Source organism: Chinchilla lanigera, unplaced genomic scaffold, assembly GCF_000276665.1.
Source record: "Chinchilla lanigera isolate Chin_1 unplaced genomic scaffold, ChiLan1.0 scaffold00095, whole genome shotgun sequence".
Classification (NCBI taxonomy): Eukaryota; Metazoa; Chordata; class Mammalia; order Rodentia; family Chinchillidae; genus Chinchilla; species Chinchilla lanigera.
Window position 1 is genome coordinate 3,104,307 of NW_004955496.1, and position 14,696 is coordinate 3,119,002.

The window sequence follows — 14,696 nt, forward strand, 5'->3', positions numbered from 1 at the left end:
AAAAGAAATATTTTTTACTAAAACTCAGTTTTCCTCAATAATTTTTGGCAAAGTAAAAGTCAGGAATCACTACAAAATGTGCAAACTATTAACCAGTGTCTATGTTTCCTCTACTCCCAGATACTTGTTATCTGGAAATATGTGATGTCAATATCAAAAATGTCTTGTGAGATCTAAAAATATGTTGGCACAGCTTTTAGTCATGTCTGTGCATTAATAAAGCTCTTCTTAAATGTTAAGGACAATTTGTTTTTAGAATGAGACATTCTAGAAACAGGTTCTTCTAATAGTTTTTAGTTGTCATTTCAACTGTTTTGAAGCCCACTTTTAATGATTTCTAGTAATATACAGATAATAATCACTAGCACTGATGAAGAATATAGTTTCTTTCAAGCATTTACAGCCAACCACCCTTAAATGGAAAACATATTTAACAAGCCACATGGCCTGGGTAAAGTTATTATCTGTATGCTTCATTTTCTTAATTTACATAATGACTTATTTTCACCTGATTTCACCTCCTAGTTCCTTGCTATCTCCTATTAGAGTTCCTTAGTTCATTTTCCCTGACCTGCCTCTTTAATACTGTACTTCAGGGTTTGGCAGTAGTTCCTAGCCTCGTTTGGAGATTATAAACTGTCACCATACAGACTGGAGATGCCTTTGTGTTCCAGGGCTAAAAGTGTTAACTCATTGTCCAGGCTCTTTAGGAAGGTGTATGCAGACTTCAACACTCCTTCTTGTCTGCCATGTTCATTACCCTGAAAGTAATTTAAGTTCGTAAGTCCAACTTTACTTGTGGTCCCTGATTCTGTCCCCAGGCTGAATTTATAGTAGCGAAGAAAAATAAATCTTTTTTCCACTTACTAAGTTTGCAGATAAATGAAGAAAACACTAAACTGAAGAAACTTATGGAGGTTATATTGAAGAAGATAGTGCTAATTTAACAACTGTGCTTAAAGTGCAGATAAATCTTTTACCATTCATCTTATTGCTCATCTCATTATTGTACTTTAATCACCCCACTGTGATTTTTTCAACTTTATATGAAGTACTACTTAAATTTCAAAACCTTAAGTCTCCTCAGAGTCAACAGAGCTTTTAATATGCTAATATACATAGAGTTCTTCATAAATGATAATGACATGTAACATTTGTAGAGCATTTACCACGTGCTAGCTAAATGCCTTACATGGATCACCTAAGAATACTGTAATTACCTTCATTACACAGAGAAGAAAACAAGTTAAAATTAATTCACCTCAGATTGTACAACTATTTAGTAAATGAGGACTGAAACTCATGTCTGCCTAATGCTGCAGCTAGCTCTTTTAATGTTCACATTATAATTTCTTTAAAGGATATAACTATAAAGCATTTTCCAAGTTATTTAATGACAGAATTCTAACCAAGGAGCACCAATTAGCATTTACTGAAAATAGTATTCTCTGAACAGTTTGGGAAAAACTACTTTAGTTTCTGTGCGAATTTTTTTTTAAAAATCTTGAAATTAAAATATAAAAAATTGTATGTACAGTAATTGTAAATATAAAACATTTATTGACAGTAAAGACATCAAAAAAGTTATACCAAATATGTAAATTGTGTTTGGTGAGAGTTAATACCTTCTCTTTTTTTATTTCTTACAAAATTAAAATAATCTTAATGTTTTTAGATGAAAGCTTTTCAAAAGTATTCTCTAAATGAATCTGTCCTATGATGTCTTTTTCATCAGACTTAAACTGCTATCAAATTGTATGATGCCTCTAATATGATACCAAATATATGGAATTACAGTACATCTTACTCACTAAAACACACTAATAGTGCTGCTGAAATTCTTTCCTGTAACTTCTCTTCACCTCAGCTTTCTCCTCAGTAACCTTCCCTACCTCCATCTGTCTTCTCTGATGTCTTTTAAATAGCAAATCCCTTGTCCCAGTGCCAAACATTAGGAGTCAAATAAAAACAAGAATCTAATGCCTTGACATCCAAGTTTTAAATGCAAATTCTTAAATTTACTTTATAGCATAGGAGCTATACAAAAATCTGCAAGTGTCCCTGTGATTTTCAAAACTCACAACTATGACCATTAAAACAAAAAAATTTCTTTCCTAATGAAATGTATACATTAAATCTAAAAAGAGGTAAATCTAAGCCAGCTACAATCCTCTTATCCAACAGAGGTGTCTTTTACCTGGCTCAGATTATCCTTAATAGGAGTTAACCATCCACTCCCCACCATCTTTCCCCATTTCTTATCCAAGAACATGCTAATAATTGTAACTATTATCTTAATGGGGTGGGTCCATTACCTGTTTTGAGAGACACTCAGAGAAATTATATGATCTGCCTAAATTCACTCACATATTAAAAGACAAAGCCATGATCTTAACTTGTTTGTCCCCCTGAAACTCATACAATTCACTTTTAAAAAGTCTCCCAGTGTCTAATTAAAGACAAGTAAACGTTCATCCAAAATACTCTTGCACATTAAGTGCAGCAAGGCTATTACTGGTTATTTCTTGCCACCTGTAGTGAACCCACTATTATTCCCCCTATGGATTAAAGCAAAAACCTCCTAATTGGCCTTCTCTCTAACACTACACTGTTCTCACTATATGTCTGATCCTTTTAAAATGAAATCAAGTCATATCACTCTATGGACCAAAACCTTCCAACGCCTTTCAGTTTCCTTTAGGATAAAGGGTAGATGCACGCAAGACTCTTTATGACCTGCTCCTATTCGCGTTGACTTTCTCTCTAGCTTTATCCCTTTCATTCAACGCTGATGCAGACTTTCTTGCTGTTCTGTTAGGCTTCTGTTTCATGGCCTTTGCAAAGGTTGGTACCTCTGCCTGACTGCACTTCATCTGTCACCTAGGAGAAAGTCATTCTTTTTGTGAGACTTTCTCTGGGCACACTAAATATTCAAACTATATTCTCCTTCCACTCCGGATAATTTTTCTCTTCAGTACTCACCATGACCTAAAATATGGTGTGTTTTTATTTACTGTGCTCATTTTGTGTCCTCACTAAGATGTGAGCTAGGGGATTGAGGCAGGAAGTTTCGTCTATTTATTCATTCGCTGATTTTTCTAATCTGTTCATTGCTTTTGCTCTAGTGCCTAAAACAGTGCCTGTAATGCGGGGGACGCATAATAACTACTTGACCAACCGAAGAATGGCTGTCTCCATCCTCTCCCCCACAAACATCCAAGTCCTTCGACACACACTCATATAAAAGTAAACCTGCTTAAGAACCTATTTTTTCAACGCTATTTTTTCCCTCTGCTCTCCCTCTACTGCTCAAACTTAGTTCCTTGAAAAGGTCCCAAGCTCTTTCCTACTTTCTTATGCCAGTCTGAGTGCTAGTGCGATCAGACCTCCCACCGCACCCGCAGGCCGGGCCCTCGCTCCGAGGGAATACGGGAAGAGAAGGACCGCAACGGTGGCACTCTGCCTAGTCCAGACCCTCAGAGAATTCACTCACATGAAGCGGCACACAGCGGGTCCAGGACAGGAAGCGACACCGTCCTGCACACGCTGGCACCGAGAAAGGACCCCCATTAGGTGTCCCCGCTTAACGCCTGAGCATTACACAAATCCAAACCCACATCTGTCGTCCCCGTTCTGCGTGTAGTGTAGGCTATTCACTCCGTATCTTCCATTTCCTCATCCAATATCACCAACTTCCCTCACATTCTTCCTTGCTAGCTACATTTGCTCGTTAGTTTGGGCAAGCGTCCGGCGGCCAGAAGTTAGGGTCCTTTCTCAACGTTGCGTCGCGCGGTTGTGAGGTCAGAAGTGGGGGCCACGCTGGTTTGAGCTTGGAAGAGAAAGCCGGCAGCTGTCAGTGGGCATTTCCGGGCTCGCCTTCCTGGCCCGGTTCTGAGTAGCGGACTTCGGCGTTTTGGGCTTGCCTTCAGAGGCCAGTCTCTGAGCTCCCGGAGCCCAGCAACGACCTGTGTTGTAGAAACCTCTGAAATGCAGGGCCAGGCGCAATAAGCCGGAGCGCCAAGCCCAGTCACGGCCGAAGCCGCTGCGTTGGGGCCCCTTGTAGGCGCTCCTTCCCCCTTGTCTTTGTGCCCGCCTGCGTCCTCAGACCCAGAGGCAGGTACTCGGGTGTCCTAGTGTTGTGTTGCGTCTTGCAGGAGCTGGTGGGTGGTACAGGAGTGTCAAGTGCAGCCCATGGCCCCGCGTGTCCGCTGCGAGAGATGGAGCGAGCTGTAGAGCTTCTTGCTGGGCACCATCTCGGTCCTTCGCTGCAGTCATTCTTCCTCCTCAGTCACAAGTCTTTGGGGGGATGTAGGCAACTTTCGAAAGTAACCACCACATAATTGCGTCCAAGGAAGACAGAGCAGAGTAGAGCATGTGAAATCTTCCATTACTTATCAGCAAGTACGGACTTTTGCTCTGTCATGTTTCTGATTTTCAGAGTGTACTCCCTTGAGCAGTAGGAGAAAGAGAAGCGGCGGAAAAGGGTGAATTGAGAGTTGTCAGTGACTGTTTTTCAAGGGCTCGTGTCTCCGGTTTTTTGAGACAAGTCATTTTGAATGAAGGTGTATAAAATAAATGAATTATATAATTCCGTTTGCCCGTTGAAGACATGCGAATAGTATTTTATTCGTGATAAAACCAACATCATTTTTCTAATGTTGACATCCACTGTTTAAGTCGTTCCAATCCAAGTTCTTTCAGGGCAAAGACTGCGTCTTGTCCAGTGAAAGATTGTATCTTGTTCACTGTCTTTGACCTAGCAGCTGGAAAAGAATTCTTTTGAAATAGGGGTTTCAAAATATTTCTTGAATGAATTTTCACACCCAACCACCTACACTGTTGTTTTCCTCTTTCAATCTGTCACCTCTGGGTTTTTTCCATTGAAAATCTAGTGGTAATTTGTAGAAAGATCGAATAATGCAGTAGCTCTCTGTCTCAGCCTTCCTCATCTTGTCCTGTTTTTCGGCGATAAATACCCTCAATCTTTTCTAATTCTAGGTCTATTTGAATGATAAGTTAAAATGCTAATTATTTTTCATTGATGTCTTAATTGATTTCATTGATGGTGTATAGCATTCACAAGTTGTGTAATAGTTTTAACCATAAACTTTCTATGAATTTTGGAATATTTATCACATTTTTTACTAAAACTAAATATTGTAAATATTCCAAAAAATACATGTATATGTATATATATATTCCAAATACTACAACTAAAAATTGTGATAAATATTCCATAAATTTTTTATATATGTATATATATATATGTATGTACTTTATAGTATATATACTTTTTCACACAAACTTTTTTTGAGACAGGGCCTCGCTATGCAGTTCAGTCTGGGCCTTAAACCCACTACAGGCCCAAGATGGCCTCAAACGCATGGTGATCCTCTTGCCTCAGCCTCCTGAGTGCTCAGATTATAGGCATATGCCACCATGCTTGGTTCACACAAACTTTTGAAAACCTGTTTTCGCTCCCTTTTTAAAATTAGAAAAGTAGTGACTCTTTCTTTATCAAGGGAGAACTCATATTCACCTGTCTTACTGAAGTTGTAGATTCTGTTCCTACACTATACTGTTTGCAAATGACCAGACAGTTCTGAGAGCATACAGGAGATTTTATTCAGTGGCAAATGAACAGACAAGGGGAGCTCTCTCTGCAGGCACATTCTCCAGCAGCTCTGGGGTCTACAGTTTTATAACTCTGGGTCATGAGGTGGTATGCCAAACATGCTGTCATCAGAGCTTTTCACAGAGAAGGAAGGAGATTTCCAGGGTACTGTTCTCTTTCTTTCCTAATTTGGGCATGTTTAAACCTGCCATGGTCTAAGTAGGTATGTTTTTTATTCTAATAAGATTATATGGGTCCAGGCTCTTCTGGAGTGTCAACATGTCAAAACCAGATGGAGCAAAGCTAGAGTACCCCTTAATGGCTGGCAGTTGGAAGCACATGGTTATGCATCTGTAACGTGCGGTCAAGCAACATCTGTTGGCAACTAGAGCTGGTAGGAGAACTGGCTATCAGTAGTTACAGGGTTTTGCTTTCCTTGTATACACTTGTGCTTTACCTGTATCTTGCTAAGTTTAATATTTATATTTTATTTTTTAACCATAGTTTTTGCTTTTTTATAGGCTAAAAAGTAATCAAGTGCTTACAGTATTAAGCTTTATAATGACTCCTTAGTGCAGAGCCAAGCAGCATGCTACAATACATTTTCTTAATGTTTTTATTTTATTTTCTGTACCTATTTAAGAAGTATTTTTGTAGTATTAAAGTCAAGTTGATTCTTCCCTGCTAATGGCAAAAAAAAAATGCTATAGTTAAGGTATGCTTTATTTTGTAGAGTATATACTTAGTTTCTTACGCTTCTCTCTTTATCCCACCTCACTTTATTTATTTATTTATTTATTTATTTATTTTTGCTTTTTGCACAAAGTCTTCTTATTCTTTGTATGACACACAGAGAAGCTGCCATTACCCTCCTTTGGTTGGAGACATTCCCTTTGGAGCTGCGTAGCTCTTTGTCTAATTTGAATAAAATTGCCTTTTAGTTTTTGGGTAGCTTCTATCCTGGGTTTACATTTATTGAACTTTTGGGTAAATTACATTTTTTTCTTAACTCACGTCTTTTGGTTATTTTTCCCCTCTGTATCACTACAATATATCCTAAAGAAATTTGCTTTCAAAAGGTATGTGGATGGTCATTTTGTTTTTTAATGTTTCCTGGTAATGTATTGCTATTTGCTATTATGATGGATTGCTTGGCCACATGCAGACTCAAAATTATGTTCCTTTGAATATTTCTAGGTTTTACTTTTTTCTAACTTCCACTGTGCTGATGAGAAGACAACCATTTGTATCTGAAATGGTTAAAAATTTCTGGGTTTTTATCCTGTTATTCTGGATACCTTTGAAAATTTATGGTGACCTGTGGATTTATTCTCTTTGCAATGAATTCCTTCAACAGAGATAAGATACATATCCCAGTGTGAATAATTTTTCATTTATTCTTCTTAAAATTACAAGCCTTTTTAACTTGGAGGTACTTATTTCCCTAAAACGATGGGGAATTTTCTTTTATTCTGTCTTTCATAATTTTGTCTCCCTTTTTTTGTTTTTGAAAACTCTTATAGAGTGGTTTGATTTGTGACTTGATACATATGTCTGTTACTTTTTTCTAATATTTTCACCTGTTTGCCTTTTTGCTTCATGTTCTGAGCCATTGTGTGACCTTTGCTTTCCAGTGCTTTGACTTATTTTGGCAGTCATGTAATTTCCGCGCATTTTTGTCTTTTTTTCCTCACAGTCCCTAAATTTTTTAAACTTACATGTATTTAACTTACACATATTTAAAATGCACTGTGACAGTTCAATGAGTTTTGATGTGTGTATTTACACTTTAGCACCACCCTAATAAATATACAGGACATTTCCACTCAATTCCTTCTTCCCCACCCTGGGGACTACCTTCTGATTTCACTGCTTTTAGAACTATAGTCCTGGAATACATTTAAAGGGAACTGTATAATATTTACTCTTTTGTGTCAGCTTCTTTCATCAGCTTAATGTTTCCGAGATGTATTTCTATGTTGGCATGTTTGTTCCTTTTTTGTTGTTGGATAGCATTGCAGGGTATTGGTATGCTGAAACTTGTTTATCCATTCTGTCACTCAACTGTATAACACATAATTGCCTCAGTTGTTTAGCTACTTTGAGGAGAGTGGCGGAAACTCCTACACATGCACACAAGGGGATTCATATAAGAAAGGCCAGGGCAGCATTGTTCTTAATATCCCCAACCTGGAGACAATTTAAATGTCTAGTAATATTTTTATGGACGAAGATTTCATTTTCTCCAGTAAACTGCCACATAGAAGTTGGGATATTTTTGACTTTAGAAAAGTTTTCAAAAGTTATATTCCCTTTAATATTCCCAGCAGCATTATATCAGCATGCTAAGTCCACATTCTCTTCAATAATTGTTATTGCCAGTCATTTTAATTTTAGCTCCTCTGGTGGAAGTGAAAAGCATCTTGCTGTGGTTTTAATTTGCATTTTTCTGATCTATATGAATATCATTATGTGTATAAGTAGGAATTTCTATGGGACTCTAATAGCAAGACTGTCAAATTTTTAAGGTGATTATACCAGTTTATACTCCTACTTACAGTAAATGCATGGGCCAGTTTCTTAATTTTTAAAATTTCTTTTTATCTTAGTTTTTACTATCTAGTGCAATTTTCATGTGGTTTTAATGAGCAAGTCTTTTCTTTATTGAGATTATTTGTCTTATGTATGTGTTGATCATTCCTTTTAATTCTTCTCTGAAATTTTTTCTTTAACCTGTTATAGAGTAGATACAATTTATTTGTCTTCTCATGTATCTATTGATCATTCCTTTTAATTCCTCTCCAAAGTTTTTTCTGTAAGCTGTTTTATAGAGTAGATAAATATTTTCTCAAATCTCTCTAAATAGATGTTGGTTTTTTTTCAAGAATTGTTTCAATTTCCTTCAAAGCCAGAATTTGGAGGTTTTATTTTATTCTTTAAACTTTGTAGTGTAGTCTCTCCTAAACTATCTGGGATCCTCAGACAGTTTATTATTAATAGTTAAGAAGGCTGTCTGAGAGGTTTCTGTGTGTGGAAATCCTTGTTAACTGGCACATGTATTTTAGGATGGCTCGTGGGTAACCCAAACTTAACTGTGATACTGTAAATTTAAGAAGCAAGAGGAGGTTTTTTTTTTCCCTCTCAACTATTGCCTGAAACAGCTACTATAATTTTCAACAAAAAATATTGGATTTTTTTTGTTGGTATTGATGTTTTTTGGGTTTGTTTGTTTGTTTGTTTTGCTCTGAGGGTAAATTATTGCCCATTTGAGTAGCTGGTGGCAAATGATGCATAATTTTCTTTTTTTTTTTTTTTTTTTTGTTTTTTTTTTTGGTTTTTTCTCCGGTACCAGGAACCAAACTCACGACCTTGCACTTGCCAGGCAGGCGCTTTGCCGCTGAGCTAAATCCCCAGCCCCTGATGCATAATTTTCAACATTTCATAATTTGCATAATTTTCAACATTTCAGATCACCCTCTGAGTGTTGGTCACCATTGCTTGTACTGTTACAGAAAACATACCAAACACAGGAAGAAATAGCACCAAGAAGATTTGGAGGTACTTCATTGCAACAGTGACTCTGATCTCTCCCAGAGTCAACCCCACCCAGTGGGGTTTTGGGACTTTAATAGGGAGGGCAAGTGGGGAGGTACAAAGGCAGATTTGGTGCATTATGATTGGAGAGTTGGGTAACTTCATGGATTGCTAAGGGACTTTAAACATTTCAAGTTACGTTCAAGGCCATCAGTTAAACAAGTGTGAGTTGCACAAAGGTAGAAGTTTTATTTGAAGTTGCATTGCAAGGCCATTAGTTACTCAAAGACAGTAAAGATAGGTGTACACAAAGGAAAGAGTGTTCTGATTTTGGGCCTGCCAGACATGTCTGCATGCTTTTGATGGCATCCTGGGTAGGCTTTTATTTTAAAATTCTAATGTCCCCCTTCACTACCTTCTCTGAATCCAAAGAGGCCAAACCAGCCAACCTCTTGACTACTATAAGTTGTATGACTTCTTTTTTTCTATTTCTTATAATAGTACTCTTCCATAAACATTCTGCTTTACAGTATTTTTCTTGAAATCTTTCTTCACCTTAATAGTAGGTTATCCAAATTTTAAGTAATGAGAAGTGCTTTTTGATATGAAAGTGAAGTAACACACTTTATCTGCTCTTAAAGCTTTTAGGCATCACTGAAGAAGAAATGATCTAACTTTCCCTTTTTATGCTGTTGAAAAATCTTTGAATTTGACTTAGAGCTGCAATATACATTTATATTTGGGTGTTTTTTCCTGTGATACTGTCTTGAAATTTTTAAACTTTCATCTTTTTTACTGTAAAGTGTTCAGATTAGCAGCCTTCCAAGTTGTATACTGTATCTAAGGTGAGAAAATACTATCTTAATGTTTGATTAATCTGTCATAAAATTCTCTCTTGCTTCTAGATTGTCTTGCAAGATTCAGAACTCCAAAAATGTTTCCCTTGAAGGATGCTGAAATAGGGGCCTTTACCTTCTTTGCCTCAGCTCTGCCGCATGATGTTTGTGGAAGCAATGGACTTCCTCTCACCCCAAATTCTATCAAAATTTTAGGGCGCTTTCAAATCCTTAAGACAATAACCCATCCCAGACTGTGCCAGTATGTGGATATTTCTAGGGGAAAGCATGGTGAGTTGTTTTGGCTCTTTGGTTTTTGTTTTTCTTATTTTGTGTTCTCTACTTTGTTACCAAGATTCAGTTATAAATATGCACTAAAAATGTAAAGGAATCCGTATGCATGTAGGCTTGCTTTTTATGTTTGAAAATAATTTTTGCTGACTGTTCAAATGAAAAGTTGCTAATTCTTTTAAATAGCATTAGTCTTTTCATGTAGGATTATATTTACAGGGCTAAAGTAGAAAAGTTGAACTTTATTGGTTAAAAAGTCAATTTTTCACTGCAGAAATGTTTATTGTGTTTTTAGTAGTATCTTCCTATACCCTACTAAAGCTGCTTATGGTGACGATATTTTTGTTTTAGAATTATTTTTGAAAGCTTAATTGCTGGCCGACATTCCCTATTTTAAAATTCTGTTAAGTGAATTTTAATGTAATGTGTCTAACTTTTTCAAATAAGATAATTTGGAGGTATAAAAATCATATGCGAAAGCAAACTATGTACTTGGTGATATTCAACTGATTTTCCCTTAAAATGTCAATTTTGTGTAGTTAACGAAGTATTAAAGACTCTCATAAATGCATACTTTATTGTTTTGTGAAAAGTAGGTTAAACTATACTTTGAAGTTGGCTGGTTTATTTCTCTCAAACATATTCTGAAGATATTTGTGTTCTATAGAAAACTTTTTTGTAATGATATTGATTAATGCCTAATGTTTGGATATTTATTATATATCAGGCAGTATTCCAATGCTTTAAACATATTATAAGTCCTCATAACATTACTACAAGATAGAAACTGTTACGTTTTCATTTTGCAGATAAGAAATTTGAGGCATAGAGCAAGACCATACAGAGGAAAATAATGAAAGAATACTAATCTGTAATAATCCAAAGAACATTCAGTTTATTATCTGTTGAAACACTAAAAAAGTTGCTGTTTGTCTACAATAATACAAATAGCAACACTAAATTCACTATTTGTTGCCTGAAATACTTTAAACTCTACCATGTACTTAGTACCATGAATGTTTAGGTAGTGTCAGGAAACAGTGAGAGACATAGGAAAGAGATAGATAAAGAGAGATCATTGTCCAGCAGGTGATGTATTTGACTTTCATGTGCTTATGTATACATAGACACAGTATGCATATCTACTTATATTTCTTATATACATATGAATATATTCTTGTGTGAATATAATGTATATGAATATTAAAATATTCATATACACATATTAAAATATTTATGATTGCACTGTGGCCCTTTTTCTGTGCAAAATTACTTTTAATTGGTTGATTCAGCAAATACAGTAAATACTTATCATACTTGGCCTGGCCTTCCAAGAGAGAACATGAGTGATACCCTACTGAGGCCTCAAGGATCTCTGTCTGTAGGGAACAAATCTGAAGGGCAGAACTGATAGAAAACAAAGTTTTAAACAAAAATTACAAAGATGCTGGTAAGATGAAGGCTCTTTTAGGAATTATTTTTATACATTATGACATGTCTTATATTCTGCTTTGGCATACAGAACCTTTGTCTACTAAAGTTATAATTCTTTAATACACTCTTACTTGACTCTGTAGCTTTCTTTGTACAAGATCCAAATATTTGAAAATGAGTAAGTCAGGATCCCAATTTCTAAATAAACCCCAGAAATAATGGAGATGAATAGAACCATGATTATAGTACAGTAACAGTTATATGATAGATAATATACAATCTCCTCTGTTTTAAGAGTATAAAGGAGAGAATATTAAATTCTGAATTGAAGAATGCTGATATTAAATTCCTATCTAAAAAGTTTTGGTGAGATTAAGTGTTGTAGAACAGTGGGATGGTTCTTCTGTTTGTGAAGCTTTATTTCCGTGGTACTGCTGGCCTAACAGGATTAATGGATTTTTGAAAGACATTCTGGGCTTTTGTTGTGGGCCATCAATGTAATATTTAATACCAGTTGAAGAGCCTTTATTCAAAAGTCTGAAACCTGAAATGCTTTGGCACTCAAAAGCCCTGGGACTTAGGAGCACTTTGGATTTGAGATTTTTGGAGTAGGAATGTTCAGTTTATAAAATCTATACACATATTCCAAAATCAAAAAACTGAGAAACCTGAAATACTGTCACCTCAGGAACTTTGGATAAGGAATATTCACCTTGTGCATGTAGTACATGAAAGAAAAATGTGTAATCAAAATATAGATGTAGGAGAATAATTCTTCCTCTACTGTCTTTTGTGCAGTGGCTGGAGGCATGAATCAAATTGATAAAAGACAGATTAACAAGAGAAGAAACTCAAATTTAATCACTTACGAATGCAGGGAAGGTCACAGAAATTCTCAGAGTCAGAATTGTTAATGTTAACAAAGAAAAAATAGAGATAAAGGAAAAGGGTACATAAGTTCTTGCAGAATGGCTATGAAATGTATGGTAATAAGAATTATTTTGTAAGGTTTGCTTCATAAGTAAATGTCATCTTTTCTTTGATTTGGAGGGGGAACACTTTTATAAATGGAGATTTTGGTCACCTTTACCTAGAGAAATTTTATGTATACATAAATTTTTTATACAGAATGGGGGAGATAGCAAATTACCTTCAGCGCAAAACACTCCTTATACCCTTATACCAAGTGTTGTATTTTGGGGTGGCATACTCTGATCTCCTTTAGGGAGAAAAGAAAGTGTAAGATAAAAAGTAATATTAATGAAATTATGGTTTTTTTCAGGCAGACTATAAATTCCTTTGTAAACTTCTATAAGTCCAGGGACAGAAGGAAATCGAAGTACTTCAATTACTTTTATAATCAGGCAACACACTGAGAAATTTGCTGGATATTAATCTGAATGTGGAAAAGTGACCCACTGTAGGTTTTATAATGTCTGTACAATCTGTTGTTCAGGTGAAGTATGGAAACATTGGTATAGAAACTTCTTGGGCATGAGGATCTGAGAGCTCCTGTGTTTTTAGGAGCAGTGTTCTCAACACATCTGGCTAAGTTTGCTTTATTGTTCTTTTCTGTGTCGATCTCTGAGCTGGGAATTCTCTGGCTTACTGTTCCAAATTTTCTGTAGGTAAACATTAAGGAAATTTGACACTTTGGAATAGCAGTTCTTAACTCAGTAGCTCTATGAAGAGGTTTTAAAAGTCTTTGATCCCCTTAGAATTTCAAATAGTGTGTATTTGTGTGTGTAGATGTGTACACATGCATTTTCTTTATGATAAATTTATAATTAGATCATTAGATTTTTACAAAGAATTCCCAGTTTAAAGAAAAGGTTAAAAAGCACTGGTGTATCAAAGATATGGAAAGATTATCTTATTTATTTAAAGGAAAATTTGAGACATTCTACTACAGGATCTTGACTTTCCAAAGTTGACTTGACTTGTACCTTGTATGGTAACATAACACATATTTATTAATGAAGAGACCACAGTCAGGGCTACTCTATAGGATTTTGCCAACTTGGCCTGCACCTAGTGTAGCAGCATAACACGTATTTAGTAATGAGAGGCTGCAGTCAGGGCCCCGCTATAGGAGTTTGCCTTTTGCACAATGCATACGAGCTTCTGGCTAGTCGAGCAATCAGAGTCTTGAATCCAGTTCTCTGTCATCCTGAAGAAAGTGTGTTTTCTCTAATTTACATAACCATAAAGACTAGTGGAAACCATCTCTACAGTAAGCTGCAGATAGTTCATGCCATCTGTCAAAAGCTCAGTAAAGAACTTTTGGCAAGTTTTTTGTTGTTAAATATCTTTTTGGCCAAATATATTGGTACATACCTGTAATGCCAGCTGCTTAGGGGCTGAAGCAGGATTCCATGTTTGAGGTCAGCCTGTGCAATTTGGCAAGGCCTTGTCTCACAATTAAAAAATAAAAAGGGCTTCAGGTGTAGCTCAGTGGTAGAGCACTTGCCTAGTGTGTGTAAGAGATCTTGGGCTCAATGGTCAATACTGCAAAAATTTAAAACAAATTTGTTTGCTAAAGTTATGTATTTGTCCCATGATTTTGATGACATTAACTAGATATTTTAAAATTACCAGGAATGTTTATAGATCTGTACATCATGTGATGATTCCTAGATAATTAGTAGATATTGTCAATCCCTGCATGCTCAGTAGTCCTCTCAGCTCTTACCCCAATCCAGTTATACATTATAAAGAATTTAGTTCCAAAACTGTCCAAAGCTTGGCAATATAGTAAGTTATCATTATGATCCATGGCTAGTAACCACATTTAGTCTTGCTTATTTCCTTGGGTAAATCTGGAGTAGACCTGTCTTCTCAAGCTCTTGCAGCCCTGCTTCATTCCTAGGACTTCATTCCTAACTGTGCTTTATTTCTCCGCACTATGATATCTGTAAGTCTTTTGGGGGCCTCACTTGATATAATTGGCTTATTGCATCTGAAAAGTTTTTTCCCTCACCACCTTC

General features: G+C 36.0%; 2 protein-coding genes across 5 annotated transcripts in view; one reads left to right on the top strand and one right to left on the bottom strand.

Moving 5' to 3' along the window:
* Positions 1-3,706, bottom strand: part of Aimp1 (aminoacyl tRNA synthetase complex-interacting multifunctional protein 1) — a 34,533-nt gene extending 30,827 nt beyond the window's left edge. The window contains exon 1 of one of the 2 annotated variants that reach the window (XM_005406220.2): positions 3,618-3,706. In XM_005406220.2, coding sequence (XP_005406277.1) covers positions 3,618-3,619 — 2 coding nt within the window. In that variant the 5' untranslated portion in view covers positions 3,620-3,706. Of the gene's footprint in view, positions 1-3,493; positions 3,587-3,617 lie in introns of those variants that run through there. The other variant, XM_005406219.2, reaches the window with a different exon arrangement.
* A 100-nt stretch (positions 3,707-3,806) lies between these two features.
* The window catches only part of Tbck (TBC1 domain containing kinase), a 180,029-nt gene continuing 169,139 nt past the window's right edge, over positions 3,807-14,696 (top strand). The window contains exons 1-2 of one of the 3 annotated variants that reach the window (XM_013505410.1): positions 3,807-4,113; positions 10,054-10,275. In XM_013505410.1, the coding sequence (XP_013360864.1) occupies positions 10,083-10,275 (193 nt within the window). In that variant the 5' untranslated portion in view covers positions 3,807-4,113; positions 10,054-10,082. Of the gene's footprint in view, positions 4,118-10,053; positions 10,276-14,696 lie in introns of all 3 variants that reach the window. The other 2 variants (XM_005406218.2, XM_005406217.2) reach the window with 2 other exon arrangements.